The sequence below is a fragment of the Garra rufa genome, chromosome 25 (assembly GCF_049309525.1).
Source record: "Garra rufa chromosome 25, GarRuf1.0, whole genome shotgun sequence".
Lineage (NCBI taxonomy): Eukaryota > Metazoa > Chordata > Actinopteri > Cypriniformes > Cyprinidae > Garra > Garra rufa.
In genome coordinates, this window is record NC_133385.1 from 22,612,676 (window position 1) to 22,634,705 (window position 22,030).

The following is a 22,030-nucleotide window of genomic DNA, read 5'->3' on the forward strand; positions in this document are numbered from 1 at the left end:
AATCTGAATGTTGTTTAGGTTCTTTACTACAATTTTGACCTGAACAAAGTGCTTGATCCCGGTTACTTCACTGGGAGATTCTCTAAAGCAACAGCACTGTCATTGTCCTGTTTTATACCACAGAAGAGGTTAAATGTCTGTTCTGGCCATTGGGGTGCATAGAAGAGTTGAGGTCAAACCTTGGAAATGGAGACCAATGAATCCGAGTTGTTGAGATACCTTACTTCCATTTTGTCATTGAGCACTTGTCCCTAGGTTGTGTCAAGGAGACTGCCTCTATGAGAAGCAAACTGGTTGTTTCTTACAAGGTGGGGTAAGGGTACATAATGGGCGTAGTAAATGTGCTGGGTTTAAACCCTGGAAAGCATAAACCTTGAGTTGCCTTATCTCCATTTTGCCCTTGAATGAGGCACTTGACCCCAGGTTGCTCCAAAGGGACTGTCCCCTTAGTAAGAGAACAGCAAGTCATTTGGGATAGAACATGCCTGCTAAATGACGTGTAACCGAATAACCTGTTCTTGATCATCATTAACAACCCTGAACACAGACAAGGGCTGTACACAGACCAGTGCACTTACAGTCGCACAGTAGCAGCCCAGTGGCCCTGTGCCAGAATTAATAAATGACTTGTGGGAACTTTTTTGACCTTACAGACTTTAATCATTGTCAAATCACGTAAGCGGACAGAGAGCTCTGAATTTATTGTACAGGCTTTGGTCTCACAGTGTAGGATTTCATCTGACATTGGATACACGCACCTCTAACCTGCTCATTTAACATCATGGCATGACAATTACTGTTGTGGTTCAGCCTTTAAATGCTTACGTGGGAGTTGTTCTTCGCATTTCTCAAGAGGATCAGACACCATGAGGAAACACTACAGCCTGGTTAGTCTCTCTAAAAACAAGGAATCAAAAGATGCTGTGTTGTCTCTTAACATCAAGGTATTTCTAATCTCTTGAGGTAGACGTTGCAATCTATCTTGTTTGCTTATTTTTAGAAGTAGGTCATAAGACTGCAGCACTAAAACTGTCCATCTTGTGGTTATTTTTTTGAGATCGGTAAGTGTTTGTGTTAATTTAGTAACTTTTTAGTGGTGTTATATTGGTTTACTGAATAGGACAATACAACTTAATTTCTAACACTATAGGTGATTGTGAAAAAGATTTATATTACCTGGTGCTTAAGTTAGTTTTATTCATTATTTCCTTGTATTTTGGAGCAAGGTCAGCACTTTTCTGTTAAATATAAATGCATTTTGTTGGAAGGTAAGACAATGTGACTACTAGCGCTAAACCTAACAAACAAACACTTAATTATGAGGCTGTCTTTAGTTTCAAGATTTCTTTCTTTCTTTATTTACTTGTTTAGTATGAGTTAATAGACAAGTGATACTGTATATTTAGTCTCTAAAATTTCTTGTCTGTAACGTATGTTTCTGTGGCTCCACTGTACCATTTCTACCATTAGATGAGTCTACTTTAGACTCTTTACTTTAGCTTTCCATTGATGTGTGGTTTGTTAGAATAGAACAATATTTGACTGAGATACAACTATTTGAAAATCTGGAATCTGAGAGTGCAAAACAATCAAAATGCTGAAAAAGTGCCTTAAAAATTGTCCAAATAAAATTCTTAGCACTGCATATTACTAATCAAAAATTACAAATTGCTACAATTATACCCGTGCTACTTAGGACTGGTTTTGTGGTCCAGGGTCACATATTTCATATTAAATATACAAAAAATGTAATTGTTTTTTTTCCTTAGCAAATCCAGTATCCTGAGCAGCAGCGAGAATTCGACAGTCGATTAACAAAGACGGGACGCCGTTCCCTGTCCCACTCAATTTCTCATTCCTCTACAGACAGTAACAGCTCAGGTAGATGCTATGCAAATTCCATCAAACTTGAAAATGCATATTTTTGGTAGTTCTTTGCATTTTCATTGTGATCTTTGATCCCAATTTCCTTTCTCATTTCGTTTCTCACTATTCAGGCGGTTCAGATGCAGAAAATCCAGAAGATGAGGTCTCTCCTCGGGACATGCAACAGATTAACTCTAAAGGAAGCAGGGACTTCTGCATCAAAAACATCAAAATGGCAGACTTTGGTCGTCGAGAGATAGACCTTGCTGAGGATGGTAGGCATATACAGTATGGTTTAATACATATAAGCAGGAAATATGCATTATTTCAATATTCAAAAAGGAATGTAATAAATGTGTACAGTTGAGGTCAAAAGTTTACATACACCTTGCAGAATCTGCAAAATGTTAATCATTTTACCAAAATAAGAGGGATCAAACAAAATGCATGCTATTTTTTATTTAGTACTGACCTGAATAAGATTTCACATAAAATATGTTTACATATAGTCCACAAGAGAAAAGAATTTAAACAATTTGAAGATCAGGAAATTGAACTCATTTTGTCTTCTGGAAAACATGTAAGTATCCTCTGTAGCTTCTGATGGGCAGTACTAAATGAAAAAAAATGTTATATTTTGGCAAAATAAGAAAAATGTACACATCTTCATTAAGAATCAAGTGTATGTAAACTTTTGAACAGGGTTATTTTTTAAAAATTCAACTATTATTTTCTCTTGTGGACTATATGTAAACATTCTTTATGTGAAATATCTTATTCAGGTTAGAGATAAATAAAAAATAACATGCATTTAGTATCCCTCTTATTTTGATAAATAAATTAACATTTTGCATTTCTGCAATGTGTATGTAAACTTTTGACCTCAATTGTATGTATTTGTATTAATTAAAGAGATGACTGCACTGATGGCCTTGAGAAAAGCTGCCCAGGTTGAGAAGCCGTTGGCAGGGGCTAAAATAGTGGGATGCACCCACATCACGGCCCAGACAGCTGTAAGTGTCATCTGTCATCCCTTCACTGCATTTTAAATGAATCCTGTATTGTGCTGACAAAAAAAACAATCATACAAAACCTAAAAAACCTGTTTTACAAGGTCAACAGCACAAAAGAAACATGAAACCCCCAACTGCCCCCATATCCCCCTATATCATCTTATTATATAATACAAAAATACATAAATATAATAAATACATATTTAAACTCCTGGTGTACTGTTTGGGGCCAGTTAATATTTTTATTCATCAAGGATCCATGAAATTAATTAAAATTAACATTTATAAAAGATGTTACAAAAGAGTTCTATTTTAAACAAATGCTGTTCTTTTGACCTTTTTATTGATTAAAGACACCTAAAACAATTATCAAGGTTACCACAAAAATATTAAGCAGCTCAACTGTCTTAACACCAATAATAATATGTTTCTAATGGATAAACAGGTGCTGTTTGAGACTCTGAAGGTATTGGGGGCTCAGTGTAGGTGGGCAGCCTGCAATATTTACTCTACGCAAGATGAAGTGGCAGCTGCTTTAGCAGAGCAAGGTAACAGAAACTCTAGTCTAACTGGCATCAATTTTTTTAAAGGGAACCCTAAGACTTGAATGGCTTGATATAACATAAATGATGTCTCTTACTGAAATTTGTAGTAAAAAAAACTCATGGAAGATTTACTTACCACATCGTTTTATACATATTTTGGACTATGGGGGCACCTTTATTTAGATGACGAGAAATGCCTGCACTTTGTGAGCCAACGGTGCTACCTGTTGCTATTTTTACCACAACACAACTCAGGAAAAAAAATACTGGTACGATGCCACATTGTGGAGCTTTTGGTTGTTTGGTAATTTGCAGTCATATATGCAATAGAAGCTTATTAGCAATAAGAAGAAGAGAAAAGAATGGGAAGATGCCTGTGGACGAATAAAACTTCCTAAAGACCTGCGTCTTTGTTCTCTTCACTTTAGCCCTGATGCAACTGAGGCTTTTAGTAGACCACAGCTACTGAAAGAGCTTACAAACGGCAGAGACAAGAAACGCTAGACGTCATCCTGGCAGGATGTAAACATCCGCTTCCACTGAAACAGACGCATCCACTGAGTTTCTCAGTTTGAATTTCACTCGATATCTGGGGGCATTTAGACTCCTTGTGGGGAAAAAAGTACAACCATTTCACATCATCGAAATAATGGCACCCTCCATAGTCCAAAATATGAACAGAACAATGTGGATTTTTTAACTAACGTAAATCTTTCATGGGCTTTTACTACATATTTCAGTAAGAGATATCATTTATGTTATAACGAGCCATACAAGTCTAAATACCTGGGGTTTGGCATCAGCTTTTTTGCATATGTTTATTTACCTTTTTCCCTCATCTTGTCCTCTGCTCTTCATGGCAGATTTTCCAGTGTTTGCATGGAAGGGAGAATCTGAGGATGACTTCTGGTGGTGTATTGATCGCTGTGTAAATGTGGAGGGCTGGGAGCCAAACATGGTACAAGTCCCTTCGCTGATATGGCACCACTTTCCCTCCACAGATCAATAGTGTCTCTTATCTTGTTTGTTTTCACCTGTAAATACAAATTTGTTCTTCTTTAGATCCTTGATGATGGAGGAGATATGACACATTGGATATACAAGAAATATCCTCACCTCTTCATGAAAGTCAAGGGTATTGTTGAAGAAAGCATCACAGGCATTCACAGGTTAAGTCACATTTGATGAAGAGACGATTACACTAAATTGACACTAGGGTGTTCACAATGAAACTCACAGATGTTTTTGCATCACATATATCAGGCTTCATTCCCTCTCTAAAGCTGGAAAACTATGTGTCCCAGCCATAAATGTGAATGACTCGGTCACTAAACAAAAGTTTGACAACCTCTACTGCTGCAGGGAGTCCATTCTGGATAGGTATGATATCAAAACAAGTATTTCTTTTTTACATTTGCATATGATTAAACCTACTTTCTGTCTTGTTCCTATTCTCCAAGTCTTAAAAAGACAGCTGACATCATGTTTGGAGGAAAGCAGGTGGCCGTATGTGGATACGGAGAGGTGCATCTCCTGATTCAAATAAATTACGGTTTCTATTGTCAATAGTTTAGTACTGACCTCTGTTTTGTGTGTAAGTGTAAATATTGGTGCCCACAGGTTGGAAAAGGTTGTTCTGCAGCTCTGAAAGCAATGGGGTCTGTTGTATATGTAACCGAAATCGACCCTATCTGTGCTCTACAAGCATGGTAAGATATTAGTTGTTTGAAAATGTGAAAAATCTATTCAGGGAGTTTTATTTTTTTCACAGTGTCAATTGTCAATTTTGACTAGCATGGATGGCTTTCGAGTGGCCAAACTAGGTGATATTGTAAGACAAGTGGACATGGTCATCACCTGTACAGGCAAGTTGTGCAGTATCATAAATAAAACACAAGTCTTTGCTGTACTATTACCTTACACTGTCTGTTTTGACAACTGACCCTTTGTCTACACAGGTAACAAAAACGTTGTTGTGAGGGAACACATGGACCGAATGAAGAACGGATGCGTTGTCTGCAACATGGGACGCTCCAATACAGAAATCGATGTTGTAAGTGGCTGTAGGACACAATGAAAGACACAATTAGTGACAATTAAATGCTTGTCATTTAACTGGTTGTATTTCTTGTCATCTGTGTGAATTTTCAGAGCAGTCTGATAACCACTGAGTTAGTATGGCAGCATGTGAGAGCACAAGTGGATCATATAATTTGGCCTGATGGCAAGAGAATAGTACTCCTTGCAGAGGTGAGAGAATACTATAAAATAGAAACACATTTATTTTATTTTTCATTATGTCAGGAAGTTACAGTGGCTTGTGAAAGTACATTTTGTTATGTTGCTGCCTTATGTTAAACTGTTTTTAAATTACTTTTTTCCACATCAATCTACACTCCATACACTAGTGACAAAGCAAAAACAGAATTGTCACACCTTCATAAATGTATTAAAAAAAAAAAAAAAACTGAAATAAGTACATTGCACAAGTATCTATACCCTTAACTCAGTACGTTGCTGAAGTACCTTTACAGCCTCAAGTCTTTTTGGGTATGATGCAACAGGATTTGCACATCAACATTTGGCAATTATCTGCTATTCTTCGCCTCACCTCTTCACCTCTCAAGCTCTGTCAGCTTGGATGGGGTCTGGGAGACATTTTCAGGTTTCTCCAGAAATGTTTGATTGGGTTGAAGCCCAGGCTGTGGCTGGGCCACTCAAGGACATTCACAGAGTTGTCTATAAGCCACTCTTGCTGTGTGCTTAGGGTCATTGTCCTGTTGGAAGGTCAACCTTCTGCCCAGTCTGAGGTTCTGAATGCCCTGGACTGGGTTTTCATTAAGGCTATCTCAATATTTTGGTGCATTGAGCTTTTCTTCTACTCTGATGAGTCCTTCAGTCCCTGCCACTAAAAAACAGGATGGTACTCTACAGATGATGAGCAGTGCCTGGTTTCCTTTATCCCATGATGCATGGGATTAAGGTTCATCAGACCAGAGAATCTTTTTTCTCACAGTCTGAGGGTCCTTTAGGTGCTTTTTTGCAAATTCCAAGTGGGTTTTAATGCGTCTTCACTGAGGAGAGGATTAAGTCTTGCCACACCACCATAAAGCCCAGCCTGTTTGTCCTTCTGTAAGTTTCTCCCATCTGCATATATGATTATGGTGCTCAACTAGAGTGACTATCAGATTCTTGGTCACCACTCCAGCCAAGGTCCTTCTCCATCAATTGCTCAGTTTGTCCAGGAGGCCAGGTCTAGGAAGAGTCCTGATTGTTTTAAACTTCGTCCATTAAGGGTAATGAAGACTACATGCTTCAGTGAACCTTCAATGCAGCAGATTTTTTTCTGAGCTCTTCCCCAGATGTGTGGCTTGATGAAATCCTGTCTCTGAGCTCTACAGACAGTTTTTTTTTTACCTCAGGGCTTGGTTTTTTTCTCAGATATGCATTTTTAGCTGTTAGACCTTTTATTAAGACGTGTGCACCTTTCCAAGTCATACTCATTCAATTGAATTTGCAACAGGTTAACTTCACTTGAAGTGTGGTAACATCTACAAACAACATGAATGCTCCTGAGCTAAATTTCAACTGTCCCAGATAAGGGTATGAATTACCCTGGAAATCCAGAGGTCTTGCGAGAGCACAATTTGAATTGTCTCTGCAAGACACTCTGGCATCGAGCAATGATGCACGTTACTGCATTACGTAAGCAGTTCTGGGAACCAATCAAATCGGTGTATCTGATGTAGGCGGGCCAGAGGCGAGCTAAGATGATGACGACAGCACTGCGACGTCCGGAATCATTAGTAAACATTGAAAGATGGCTACAGATGAACACCAGTTGTTTGAAACGGCTTTGGCCGCTACAATGAATGAGTTAGACTTGGCTTTTCATATAAAAGAGGAACAGAAAACCGCGGTCGAATCGTTCCTTTGCAAGAAGGACGTTTTTGCTGTTTTGCCGACTGGATATGGCAAGAGTTTAATCTATCAGTTAGCTCCGCTGGTAGCTAAGCGTATGGGGCTGTATTGTTGTGATTGGTCGTGGCGTTATCCAATTGCGTGCAGTGAGAGTTTCAAATGCATGCTTGGTGCCGCCCCTCGAGTTAGGCCCTTTTCATTGCTCGATGCCAGACCCTTAATCTTAATAGATTAGGGTCTGGATTTTTTCCAGGCTAGGTATGAATACTTATGCAATGGAATTATTTACGTTTTTTTTTTTTAATACATTTGCAAAGGTGTTAAAAACCTATTTTTGCTTTGCCATTATGGTGTATGCAGTGTAGATTGATGTGGAAAACATCAATTAACATAAGGTAGCAACAGAACAAAACGTGGAAAAAAATGAATATTTTCGAGGCACTGTATGTCCTCTAAATGGGCAAGCTACAAACCATTTGTGCTACAAATCAGTGGATTTCCTACTTTTTAGTTCAGTTCAGTTCCAGAATAAAAATGTCCTAATTTACTCACCCCCTATCCAAGATGTTCATGTCTTTCTTTCTTCAGTCACAAAGAAATTACGTTTTTTGAGGAAAACATTCCAGGATTGTTCTCCACATGGTGGTCTTCAATGGGAGCCAAGTTGAGGGTCCAAATTGCAGTTTCAATGCAGCTTCAAAGGGCTGTACATGATCCCAGCTACGAAATAAGTGTTTTACCCTTGCCTTTGCGTGTTCACTTTGTAAACACTGGGTCAGTGTAATGCATGAGGTCAAGCTGTTGCAAGAGGAGCATTTGTGGTTAAAAAGTATATAATTTTCTTTCTTTTTTTTTTAAGAAAATGATGGATCATTCTGCTAGATAAGACCCTTATTCCTTGACTGGGATCATGTAGAGCCCTTTGAAACTGCACTGAAATCGCAATTTGGAGAAAAATCCTGAAATGTTTTTCTCAAACACCTTAATTTCTTTGCGACTGATAAAAGAAAAACATGAACATCTTAAATGACATGGGGTGAGTAAATAATCAGGAAATTTATATTCTGGAAGTGAACTAATCCTTTAAGTTTCCTCATTACAAACCCTCATGACATATTGGTCATTAACATTAACAAGGTTACTGTTTTACCCCGTTTGGTTCCAGGGCCGTGTCCTTAATCTAAGCTCCTCCACTGTACCCATATACGTGCTTTCCATCACAGCCACCACACAGGTATGAAAGCAGTTTGCTAATACATGAATTTAAATGAGGTTTTTAGTTGGTAGCCTAAAGGCTAAAGCTCTTGCACTTTTACTGAGCCTAAACATTAAAGACTAGCTGGGCAGAGCAATAGAACTTTTAAAAGAACATTTGCATTTAGCACGACACAATATAAATGGGAAGCATGACAGCCTTAGGCTCTAGTTGGGTCTGAAATTGTTTTATGGATAGTGAATTGATAGGTTGTCTCTTCAAATTTGTTGGCATGTTAAGTTTTCTGTATACTTTTTGAAAGGCTTTGGCATTGATCGAGCTCTTCAATGCCCCTGAGGGCCGTTACAAGCAAGACGTCTATCTTCTTCCCAAGAAACTGGGTAACAGCGCAATGGCCTGCCAGAATTCAATATTTTTCATCCATATTTCATAATGTACCAAATCATATTTGGATAAAAACTGATTAAGAATTTTGTATACTAGATGAGTATGTTGCAAGCCTGCACCTTCAGACCTTTGACGCACACCTGACTGAGCTCACCGATGAACAAGCCAAATACATTGGCTTGAGTAAATATGGCCCCTTCAAACCCAGTTACTACAGGTGATAAATGTGTTTAAGAATTAAAATTAAATGACTGCATTTTTAGATAAGTAATGTGAAACATTTAACACCTGCTTTGTGTTTTTTCTGTTTTAAGGTATTAAGATAGAGATCATGGAGAAGTCTCAAAGTAACACTTCATCATTTAAAAGAAAACAGATGGATCTAAAGTTATCGGCAGAAACAGATTTGACTCAGCGAGGATTTCATTCATCCCGCTTTTTACCAACACATGATATTACAAGCTTGAGCGTTAAGGGTCAGAGCATGCAAATTAAAAGTGAACTATTTTTCTTCTTGCTATTGTACTGTTAACCATTTTAGAGGAGACGTCTATTCTGGTTGTATACAATATACATTATCATTCAAATAGATAAATGCATAAATGTAAAAGAAAATGCAACAAATGAACATAGTATGCAACAAGTATGTTATTTATCCCTTGCATGGTTCTCTAATAAAGCACTGTATTCTGTTATAGTTTGTTAACCTCAAAAAGATAAAAACCTGACAGGGCAAAACCACTGTTTTTGCTACAAATGACAAATATAACATTATTTTTCAAGGGAAAGACTTGTACGGCTTAATATAACAGAAATTATGTCTCTTTCTGAAATATGTAGTGTTAAACCCATGAAAGATTTATGTCATTTAAAAAACGCACATAGTTTTATACATATTTCGGACTATGGGAGCGTTATTGTTACGATGACAGGAAATGGGCGCTACCTGTTGTTATTTTTTCCGCAACACAACTTGGAAAATAAAATACTGATACAATGACCACAGCTACTGAAAAAACTTACAGGTGGAGATGGACATAAGCGTTGACTTAAACCATCAATTTCTTCCCACAAGGAGTCTAAACACCGCTGGATATCGAGTAAAATCCACGCTTTTAATAGCTGTGGTCTACTAAAAGCCTCAAAGGCATCAGGACTAAAGTGGAGAGAACAAAGACGTGGGTCTTTAGAAAGTTTTATTTGTCAACAGGTATCTTCCCATTCTTTTCTCTTCATCTTATCCCTAGGAAAGCAGTGAAGGATTGCATCAATTCTCTTGTCGCCGTTTGACTGAAAATTACAACCAAAAGCCACACAATGTGAAATTGTATCAGTATTTGATTTTAAGTTGCGGTAAAAATAGCAACAGGTAGCACCAGTAGCTCACCGAGTGCAACCATTTCACATCATCGAAATAAAGATGTGAGTTTTTTAAATAACATATATCTTTGATGGGTTTTCTACTACATATTTCAGTAAGAGACATAATGTGTTACATTAAGCCATACAAGTCTTAATACCCAGGGTATTACTGTACTTAATATTACACATGAAAATTGGAGACACAAACTGACAGTAGGGGGAAAAAAATGAAAGAAAGGCTTGTCATACTCGATTTAAATCTACTGATTTAGAAAAACCGCTAAGCAGTGAAGTGTAAGAATTATAAAGAGTACATCATCTGTCCTTTAATTTTGAAGTAGAGAAAAAATCCTCAATGTGCCACTAGATGGAGGTATTGTAGAAGACAGTAAGGCTCTGGCAAACAAGGCAAAGAATGAGAGGGATATTTGCTTGTCTGGTGAAACAACTGCAAGTATTTTTCCTCCACTATATCTTTTGCTCCTCAAGATGTCCAAGTAGTTAAATTAATTTCAATGCAGCACAACCTGTGCTTTCTGAAAGCTGTAGCTTTAAAGAAAAATAAACCGAGTTGTGGTTTTCATGTGCTAGCAAAGCTTCCTTTCATAAGTCTCTGATAAATATGGCTGACCGAGTTTTAGTTTACTACTGATAAGCAAATAAGATTTGGTAATAAGTCAGTCATTAAAATTCTGCCATTAATAACTCGCCCTCATGTCGTTTCAAACCTGTAAGACCTTCATTCATCTTCAGAACACAAATTAAGATATTTTTGATGAAATCAGAGAGCTTGTGAATTTGAATTATTTTACCAAAAATAAGAGTGATCATACAAAATGCATGCAATTTTTTATTTAGTACTGACCTGAATAAGATATTTCACATAAAATACGTTTACATAATAGTCCACAAGAGAAAATAATAGTAGAATTTATAAAAATGACACCCTTCAAAAGTTAACATGATACTTAATACTGTGTTGTTACCTGAATGATCCACAGCTGTTTGTTTTTTTGTTTCGTGATGGTTGTTCATGAGTCCCTTGTTTGTCTTGAACAGTTAAACTGCCCGCTGTCCTTCAGCAAAATCCTTCAGGTCCCACAAATTCTTTGGTTTTCCAGCATTTTTGTGTATTTGATCCCCTTCCAACAATGACTGTATGATTTTGAGATCCATCTTTTCACACTGAGGACAACTGAGGGACTCATATGCAACTATTACAAAAGGTTCAAACACTCACTGATGCTTCAGAAGTAAACACAATGCATTAAGAGCCGGAGGGTGAAAACTTTTTGAATGAAGATAAGGTAAATTTAAATGATTTTGTCTTCTGAGAAACATGTAAGTATCTTCTGTAACTTCTGAAGGGCAGTACTAAAAAAAAAAAAAAAAATGATATTAAGAAAAATAAGCAAAATAAGAAAAATGTGCACATCTTCATTCTGTTCAAAAGTTTACACGCCTGGCTCTTAATGCATTGTTTTTACTTCTGGAGCATCAGTGAGCGTTCGAACCTACTGTAATAGTTGCATATGAGTCCCTCAGTGTGAAAAGATGGATCTCGAAATCATACAGTCATTGTTGGAATACACAAAAATGCTGAAAAACCAAAGAATTTGTGGGACCTGATAATTTTTTCTGAAGAACAGCAGGCAGTTTAACTGTTCAGGACAAACAAGGGACTCGTGAACAACTATCACTAAGCAAAAAAACACAGCTGTGGAAAATACAGTTAACAACACAGTATTAAAGGAGTAGTTCACTTTCAGAACAACAATTTACAGATAATTTACTCACCCCCTTGTCATCCAAGATGTTTATGTCTTTTTTTCTTCAGTCGTCAAGAAATTATGTTTTTTGAGATAAACATTTCTGGAAATTTCTCCATATAATGGACTTAAATGGTGCCCCGATTTTTGAACCTTCAAAATGCAGTTTAAATGCGGCTTCAAAGGGCTGTAAACGATCCCAGCCGACAAAGAAGAGTCTTGTCTACCGAAACGTTCGGTCATTTTCTTAGAAAAATATATTTTTATATACCTTTTAAAAGCACTGAAACTCGTCTAGCACTAGGGCTAATGCGCGTTCGCGTCTATACGTTCTACGTAATCACGTCGAAAGGTCACGCGTGACGTATGCGAAACCCAGTGTTTACTAGCTTGGAGACGAAGGACCGTTCCAGAGTTATTGCATGTGGAATGACACAAATTTAATTTGGTCCAGTCGTGACAGCACTGAGATTCCTGCTCTGTTGGAAATGTGGGCATTTTCCACAGCTGCACCACCATCTCGTCTCGTTTGAACGCGGTCTGCTCGAGGCTTGTGTCGCCGCCATAGTATTCTCTCTCTGACTGAGTGCATCGTCTGTGTATTCCAGCTCAAAAAGGTAGGAAACGGTGAAAAACTCTATCTCATGTGCTCCTCCAGCTTCAAAGTCGTCCGACATCGTTGTACTTTATGTTGTACCTTGTTGCTAAAGAGTGTTTGATTGCGTTGCACTTCTCTCTTCTCAAGTTCGCTTTGTAAACACTGGGTCTGTAGTTTCGCGTACGTCACGCGTGACCTTTCGACGTGATTACGTAGAACGTATAGACGCGAACGCGCATTAGCCCTAGTGCTAGACGAGTTTCAGTGCTTAAAAGGTATATAAAAATATATTTTTCTAAGAAAATGACAGAACGTTTCGATAGACAAGACTCTTCTTCGTCGGCTGGGATCGTTTACAGCCCTTTGAAGCCGCATTTAAACTGCATTTTGAAGGTTCAAAAATCGGAGCACCATTTAAGTCCATTATATGGAGAAATTTCCAGAAATGTTTAGCTCAAAAAACATAATTTCTTGACGACTGAAGAAAAAAAGACATAAACATCTTGGATGACAAGGGGGTGAGTAAATTATCTGTAAATTGTTGTTCTGAAAGTGAACTACTCCTTTAAAGGTTGTATCAGCGATTTCTAGCCTGAAACATAAAGTGTCAAATTCAGCTGACCTTTCTTCACGATCCGCTCGCTGCCTGCCCCATAAATTGTCTGTGAAAAAAACGCATCTCTCTGGTCAGCCTAGGGTCCGAGATATGCCAAAAAAACAATCGGCACTACCAACCTTTCCACAGATAAACAAACAGTGTTCCAACCAATCAGCGTCAGGGGTGATTGTGGACTTTCCTACTGGTGCAGGGATGTGAGGGAGGCGGAGCGAAAGTCCACAACACCAAACCCCTGACGCTGATTGGTTGGAACACTGTTTGTTTATGTGTGGAAAGGTTGGTAGTGCCGATTGTTTTTTTGGCATATCTCGGACCCTAGGCTGACCAGAGAGATGCGTTTTTTTCACAGACAATTTATGGGGCAAGCAGCGAGCGGATCGTGAAGAAAGGTCAGCTGAAATTGACACTTTATGTTTTAGGCTAGAAATCGCTGATACAACCTTTAAGAATCAAATGTATGTAAACTTTTGAACAGGGTCATTTTTATAAATTGAACTATTATTTTCTCTTGTGGACCATATTTGAACATCTTTTATGTGACATATCCTAATCAGGTCAGTTTTAAACAAAAAGTAGCATGCATTTTGTATGATCCCTCTTATTTTGGTAAAATAATTAACATTTTGCAGATTCTCCAAGGTGTATGTAAACTTTTGACTTCAACTGTATATTATGACCGTAGAATGAATGACCACGATTCCAAGCCTTTAAAACACATAAAGAAAAAAGCTTGTTCTTCTTTTAACTATTTAGCATAGGCACAACTGATTAAAATGATTGAAGAGATAGTTCACCCCAAATTAAAATTCTGTCATCGTTTACTCAGCCTCATGTCCTTTCAAACAAGTATTATTTGATCTATGGAACACAAAAGAAGAAGACGACCGTCTAAATAATTTTGGTTACTATTGACTCCCATTGTTTGGGGGTAAAAACAAACACAGTCAAATCTCTTCTTTTATGTAACGGTTGTGGAATGACATGAAGGTGAGTACGTGAGTGGTCAGTAAGTGATGACAAGACTAAAATTTTTGTGTTAACTATCTCTTTAATCGCTTTCTTAAAAACACTGACAAATATTTGCTGTGTCTGTGTATGCATGACAATGTAACGTTGTTTGAAGCATGCGTCAAACATATTTTTTCATGGGTCCCCTGAGATCTGACTGCATAGCTCAAGTTGTTTCTCCCCTAAATATAGACTTGGCTTTTCCCTACAATGTCAAATGTAACTTGATTCCGTAAGTTAAGTCACAGCACGTCAGCTGCTGGCTGACCGGCTGAGTTCCTCTCACTCTGTGCCACACTGCCTGATGGAGTCTGTGGGAGCGCTGGGCAGCCCCACTGGGGCCAGCTCCAACCTACTGAGCTTGCCTGCATCCTTCCCCTGGGATGAGGACGAGGAGTCACTGGGTCTAGAAGGAATCAAGCCCAAATCTTCACCCATACCAAGGCGACGGAGTTCAATGTCCTCTGATGACTCCCTGCCTCCCTCTTCCAGCAGTCGGAGAGTGTCTTTTGCTGACGCCTTTGGTTTGAATCTGGTCTCAGTGAAACAGTTTGATGCTTGGGGAGTTACTGACCCATCAGGCCCTCTGGAGAGTGACTTGAATGAAGATAAGGAGTATTACATAGTTCCTTTCTTCACTCTTCCACAGACCGCTGAGGAGCTAGCCTTGCGGGTTCAAGGACAGAAGCTAGAACTGGAGAGTTTGGAGTTGCTTTCTGGGACCACAACCCTACGAGGAATCATTCGTGTGCTGAATATTTGTTTTGATAAGATGGTCTATGTACGTACCTCTTTAGATTCATGGAGAAGCCATTTTGATCTGTTGGCAGAGTACATACCTGGGTCAAACAATGATGGAATGGATTGTTTCTCCTTCAAACTCACACTAGTACCCCCATTTGGAGAAGAGGGCGCTAGGGTCGACTTTTGTTTGCGATATGAAACATCTTTAGGCACTTTTTGGGCAAACAACAATGGAAAGAACTACTCTTTGGTTTGTTGTGAAAAAATAAAGGAGAAACCCCAAAATGAGAGCGAAAACAGAAAAAAAAGCTGTCTGAAAACAACCAGGTAAGAGGTCACCAACACATCTGGTGCATAGTCAGTCATGAATGTTGACAGAAATATTTCTAAAATGTCTTCAAAATCTTAACAATTGATACAGTTTTAAAATGTACACAAGTTATTTATTCAGACACCTTCAACGTTTCTCACATTATTATAATATATTATAATTTAATTTGCTATAGTTTAGAAAAAGGTAATAAAATATGACAGGAACTCAGAGTTAAACTGTGTCAGAACAAATTCATCTTGATAATGTCAGATAACTTTGATAGAAAGGTATATAATGGATTACAATAAACCAAAAAAAAAAAAAAGCAGACAACTGTTAGTATGACAATATTTACACAACTATCAATACTTTGATGACCAATTTCCAATTTCCAAGCAATGCTTAATTTTGTACAGTCTGTGGAGTAAAAAAGTTGCATTAGCAATTAAAGAAAAACACTTAAGCAAAACATGGTCAAGTCAAAATGTCTGAATAATTTTTTGGTCCCAAATTCGATCAATTTTACTGGTAGTCCACTGTATGAAGCATTTTTGGGTATAATATGTCACCTTATTTTGCTTTCCTCACATAAATGAACTATAGTGTCCTGCACAGACTATTAAAAAAACTGAATAAATTTTGGTTTGACTGTACATACTGCCTTTACCCCCAATTCTTAATTTTATCATTTTATCATTTTCCAGCCTGATTGTCTCTGCTTCGACGGTTTCAGCAACAAATAATGAAGAATTTCCTGGTAATGACCTTCTAAAAAAATTACTTACAACTAGGCTTGGAAATACTACAAAATTCTGATAAATAATTTTTTTGTTTCCTCAGATATGAATCTCAATTCTGGATCTCTAAATGTAAACTCAGAAAAACTTGAAACGGAAAAAAAGGAATTAATGGTGAGTTCTAAATTTGACCAAAGTCAATTAATTGAGTGTTTTAATGAAAATGAAAAAAATGTGCTGTGACACTGGCTGTTCTTTCTGAAGACCGTGTGATTACTGATGTTAGGCTTTGACAAGTGTTAGCGTAACATTACAGTATGTACTGTCCCAAGCAAGACACTTGATAGGTTCAGGGTCGCTCTAAGAACATCAAGTTACGTTGTTAAAAGTAAACCCAAGTCAATGTCTTCAGTCAGTCTATCTTAAAACTTGACAAGGCATTTCAATAAGATCTTAAAGGGCTAAGGGTTAGAAAATTAGCCCATTATTTACTCATCCTCAAGGCATCCTAGGTGTATATGATTTCTTTCTTGCAATCGGATGAATGCAATCAGAGTTATATTAAAAATGGTTCTGGCTCCTCCAAGCTTTATAATGGCAATCGGGGGGGTGTTTCTTTTCAACAGTCCAAATCAAGTCCAAAAAAGTGCATCCATCCATAATAAAAAGTTACACAGCTCCAGGGGGTGAATAAAGGCCTCCTGTAGCAAAATCTAGGTGTTTTTTTTAAAGAAAATTATCCGTATTTAAAACGAAATAATTACTTTTCTCTAGCCTACGCTAACAGTTGTACACAAAACCCGCTTTGGGCGGATGACGTGGGAGGTCGGCATTGCGCTTGTGCTTCTCAGAAGTGACGAACGCGCAGTGGAGAGAGCAAAACAAAACAATGGTCACGAATTAGAAGTACAAAACAAGGATTTGTAATAAACAATGTCGGAGGATTTCAATATAAGCCAAGAGGAGACTGGTTTTCCTTTGCTAAAGTAAGGAACCTTTGCTCCTGTAAACAACCATTGGTTTTCACTAGACTCACAGGTGTATGCGCTACACATGCATCCTACGTCATCCACGCGGAGCGGCTTCTGTGTACAACTGTTAGTGCAAGCTAGATTAAAGTGATTATTATGTTTTAAATATGGATATTTTTCTTACAACAACACATTGATTCGCTACAGGAGGTCTTTATTCACCCCCTGGAGCCATAGGAGGCACTTTTTATTATGGATGGACAGGGGCGCCGCTAAGGGGGGGTAAGTTAGGACAATTCTAAGGGCCCACGCCTTTTAGGGGCCCCCAGAGATCTGCTTTTGTGTGGTAGGGGGGGCCCAACCTCATATTTTGTCATAGGGCCCAAAATTGCGAGCGGCACCCCTGTGGATGGATGTGCTCTATTGGACTTGTTTTAGACTGTTGAAGAGAAACACCCTACCATTGCCATTATAAAGCTTGGAGGAGCCAGAACAACTTTTAATATAACTCTGATTGCATTCGACTGAAAGAAGTCATATATACCTAGGATGCCTTGAGGGTAAGTAAATAATGTGCTACTTTTGTGTGAACTAACCCTTTAAGATAAGTTACTCTAAATTGTATTTATTAAAGGTGTTTCATCTATCTCTTGTAAACAGGAGGAAATGAGCAGAAACCGAAGCCGAAAAAGCAGAAGAAAGGCTGCGCGATTGGCAAAAGTCAAGGAGCACTTTGCTAAAAGGGAAGAAGAAAAGAAACAAGGGACCAAGACCAAAGAGAGTAAAGTTACAGAGACCAGCATGCAGGAACATGCATCATTGCTGGAGGAGACACCATGCAGTCCACTATCACAACAAACAACTCGACCACCAGCGTGTAACCAAATATCACCCTCACCAGCTGAGTCCCTCAAATCTGCTGAGTATAGTGAAGACTCCACTGACATCTTCAGCCAAGCTCGAACACAAGATGAAGAAGACAACATAATCCACTCCAAGACTAATTCATCCACAGCGAACACAAATTTACCCCTGGAAGACTCCATCAGTTGTGATGAATCAATTGCATGCTCGGCTTCTGAGGTCTTGGAAGACATCCAACATACTGAGAGCATTACTGACCAAACAGTTTCAATCAATCAGGCTGTTCCTGTAAGCCAAAATCCAGACTCATCTATTTGCAAAAATGTTGAAAAAGCATGGAAGGATTTTGAAAAGGATGCTAAGCAAAGAATTAAGATGCATGAGGGCACAAATATTAGTGATGGCAAACCAAATTCAGAGCCTCAACTAAGCTCCCAAGGCTTCACATTTGGGACCGTTGTAGCCCCACTTTATCATCAGGTTTTTAAAAACATGGAAATAGAGAGAAAAGACTTCTTTCCGAAACCATTAGATAGGTCATTTAGGAAACTAGAGGATGAGAGTCGAAGAGCGGTCACAGCCCCGGAGACCACAGACATTTGGCCAGAGTCTTGCATATCCACAAAACAGACAGTATGTGATATTAGTGCTGGCGTCTGTGAAGAATCATCAGAACAGAACTCACAACTTACAGTAAACCCAACCAAAAAACCTCTTCCAGAGCCAAAGAGTAAACATGTTGAAAACGAAGAAGCTTCTTACAATCAAACTGATTATACTGGTGGTATCAAGGAGTACCCAAGAGACATCAAATTTACTGAAACAAACTGTCCAGAAGTTACATCAGAGCAACCAGATCCTTCACTAGGAGAAGTTTCAACAGTGTGCACACAAGCTTTGATTGATGACTCAATCCAGGATGATCCTTGCCAAAGTCTGTGTTTGTTTCCCCAACAAGGACCAGAACTTTTAGTCAGTACAATAAAAACAAGCCTATCTGAACAGGTCTATCCTTCACCTTCTACAGCGGTTTTGAAAACTTCATCAGGTTTGGATAATCAGAGGTCCTGTATAAAAACTGAAGAGTCACAAAACCAGGAGGACCCTACAATTGTCCACACCAAAGAGGAGAATATATCAGTGCAAACAGCCCAATCTCCAGAGGACCCCACCTTGGGTTCCTCTGATGATAAGTTAGAGCCAGACTTCAGTGAGATGAGATCAAGCACTGAAAAACCTGAAGAACTTTCTCCCTTAACAATAGAAGCTACGCCAACAGAACCACATACAGATGTGGAGAAAACACAGATAAATATGAGCAATGCTTTGGAGAGCTGCCAAATGAAAGAACAGAATGAACAAATGCCCATGAGTTTTTCTACACAGGCTTTAGAGATGGAAAGCTCCAACCTTATTAATTTTGATGGAGAATGTAATACATCAGTGATTAAAGAGATGGAAGAAATTCACAAAATGAAAAACAATGAAAGCCTGGAAGAGCAAAAAGAGGGTAATGGAAATCAAATTAAACTAGAGAAAGAGGAGAAAGACCAAGAACCAGAAGAACAAAAATGTGCAGAAGAAAAACATGAAGGTGTAGGGGGAATATATAGCTTTGAAGATGAGTTGAAATACATAGATGATGAAGAGGACTTGGATGCAATGGAAACTGAGAGGGAAAAGAAACAAGCAGATGCAGATGATCTGCCTTTTCTTGACTTTTCTCAAGATTCAGAGGAACAGAAGCAGATTATTAGTACCAGCTTAAATGAAATAGTAAGTCTGGGTGAGTACTCCAAAAAAGACGAAATGCACGTCAACCGTGGAGTAGAGATCTGTGAGGAAACTGCTACATCTTGGCAAGAATCATCTAAAAAAAGTAATACTGAACTTGGTGGAAGTATGCAGGCTATGGAGAACGATAGGAACCTCATTGAATTTATTGATAAAGAAGATAATGTGTCCTGTGAAAGTGTTAAAGGTGATCTGGAAGATACTGATGATATAAACAATATGCTGGAAAACATAGAATGCCTCGCAAAAGACCTGGTGAACAGAGATCTTGAAAACACTGAAGACAACACCTCAACAGAATCACAGATAGATGACGAGATGGACCTGTACCTGAACAGCTTAAGGAATTCACAACAGTCAGTATTCAGAGAAGGCGCAAATAGTGGAAGCTACGGCAAAAGACCCTCCTTGAGCAGAGGGAGGCTATTGGCTATGCCTTCAATCTCTGAGTCTGTGGACGAGGACCAGCCGAATAGTTCCCTAGAGGATTTAACAAATATTGAGTATGACATGAAGTTGGAGAGAGCTACACTGCCTCTAGTGGATGGGAATGAACATGCCATTGGACGCAATGTCTTGTGGTGGAAAGAGTTTCTCTCCTATGACAATATGTCAAGAGTGATTGGATATATACTTTTGTTGATAGTGTTTTTGTTCACAGCATATTATTACGACTTCATTGCATGTTTTGCCCTATATATTCTTACAGTGTTTTGGCTGTTTAGTCAAGGGGAGGATGGTACACTGAAAAGCTCTCGGAAAGGCGAAAGGGGACTGCAGTAAATATGATTTACACGTCAACATTTGTTGGAGAACTTAGAAATGTGGAAGTGAATCTAAATATTGGATTATGTGGAGCTATTTTTCTCACAAATTTTCATAATGGCAAAGACATGATTATAAGATCACTTTTCGAATGACGGATTATGAGAAACTTTTACATTAAAGGGGACCTATTACGCAAAAATCACTTTTATAAGGTGAACACAGTTGTGTGGTTGCAGTGTGACAACTACCAGACTATAATGGTAAAAATCCACGAACTCATTATAAACGGTCTCTCTGAACACATGACTCCAGATTTCTCCATACGGTGACATCATCGTTAGGGAGAAATCCCGCCCATTTTTGACGATCTCTGCTCTATTAGCATAGACAAAGCCCTGAGTGAGAAGCAGTCTGCCATTACTGTTTTCTTGCTGTAGCTGCTGGACATATACAACGTCAGCGCCAAAGAGGCATTACAAGTTTTGTGTTTTGGGATGCACCAACAAAGATAGGAGTCTTTTTAGACTCCCTCCATCTGAGCCACTATGGACACTGTGGTTAAATTTCATTTTCAAAGGAAAAAAACAGTAAAATTTCCTTATGTTTGTGCCAATCATTTTACGGCAGACTGCCTCACAAATGAGGGCCAGTTCAATGCTAGATTTTTGCAAAGGTTGATCCTGAAAGTGGGAGCAATACCAATGCTCCGTGTGCGAAAAACAGCTCTAGACAAAATAGGTATCACGCGTCATATTTTGTTTTACAAATCGCCTTTCTAAAAGAGCTTCTTGGCACTCAAAGACTAATGCTGCTAAAGCTACCATTGTCTCAGTTTTCACTGATGCTGCCTTCACGTGCTACCAGACTGATCGTAAATAGGAACGCATGACACCAACTATGTCGCTATTTTTATTGCGCTGTGCTCTCCATCTGTGTAATTCATAAACATGCATTTATTATGCACAGTACAATCAGATGACCAATTCCGGTTCGAAAATATAACTCTGAACAACGCTACTGAGAGTCTCAGACATTTTCAGAGCATGAGATTGTCCTGTTTTGTTTTTGCCGGTATGCTGGAGGACAGGGTTGCCAGGTTTTCACACAAAAAAAGCCAGATTTCTACTCAAAAATAGCTTAACCGCGTTTACCATTAAAAACTGCATTTTTTTTTTAAATTTACATACAAAAAGATAAATATCATGTTATTGGGGTCGCTTCAGTCCGCAGACATGAAAAACAACCAACGGTGTTGAAGTAGCCCAATTCCATCGGAAAACCACAGACTTGGCAACACTGCTGGAGAATGAGTTCTTAAAGTGCTGCTCCTTCAGAAAAGGAGTCCAGGAGCACCAGCTCATCACCAGCGTTTTGGCTCATCAGCGTTTTGGCTCATACCCTAAAAGTGGCAACTTTAACGAGCTATAAAAATAATCTGTTGGGTATTTTGAGCTAAAACTTCACATACACACTCTAGAGACAACAGAAATTTATTTTACAGCTTGTAAAAAGGGGCATAATAGGTCATTCTTTAA

At 38.5% G+C, this 22,030-nt stretch overlaps 2 protein-coding genes across 2 annotated transcripts; both read left to right on the forward strand.

Moving 5' to 3' along the window:
* Positions 1 to 751: 751 nt before the first annotated feature.
* On the forward strand, positions 752 to 9,169 carry ahcyl2a (adenosylhomocysteinase like 2a). The gene is made up of 16 exons (XM_073832342.1): positions 752 to 887; positions 1,770 to 1,881; positions 1,998 to 2,141; positions 2,779 to 2,879; positions 3,325 to 3,427; positions 4,288 to 4,382; positions 4,487 to 4,593; positions 4,688 to 4,804; positions 4,885 to 4,948; positions 5,045 to 5,133; positions 5,219 to 5,289; positions 5,383 to 5,477; positions 5,576 to 5,674; positions 8,511 to 8,579; positions 8,863 to 8,941; positions 9,045 to 9,169. The coding sequence occupies exons 1-16, from the start codon at positions 867 to 869 to the stop codon at positions 9,167 to 9,169; spliced, it is 1,491 nt and encodes a 496-aa protein (XP_073688443.1). The 5' UTR covers positions 752 to 866.
* A 5,439-nt stretch (positions 9,170 to 14,608) lies between these two features.
* On the forward strand, positions 14,609 to 21,656 carry ppp1r3ab (protein phosphatase 1, regulatory subunit 3Ab). Its single transcript, XM_073831519.1, has 4 exons — positions 14,609 to 15,375; positions 16,066 to 16,118; positions 16,202 to 16,272; positions 17,730 to 21,656. The coding sequence occupies exons 1-4, from the start codon at positions 14,609 to 14,611 to the stop codon at positions 20,508 to 20,510; spliced, it is 3,672 nt and encodes a 1,223-aa protein (XP_073687620.1). The 3' UTR covers positions 20,511 to 21,656.
* Positions 21,657 to 22,030: the final 374 nt, after the last annotated feature.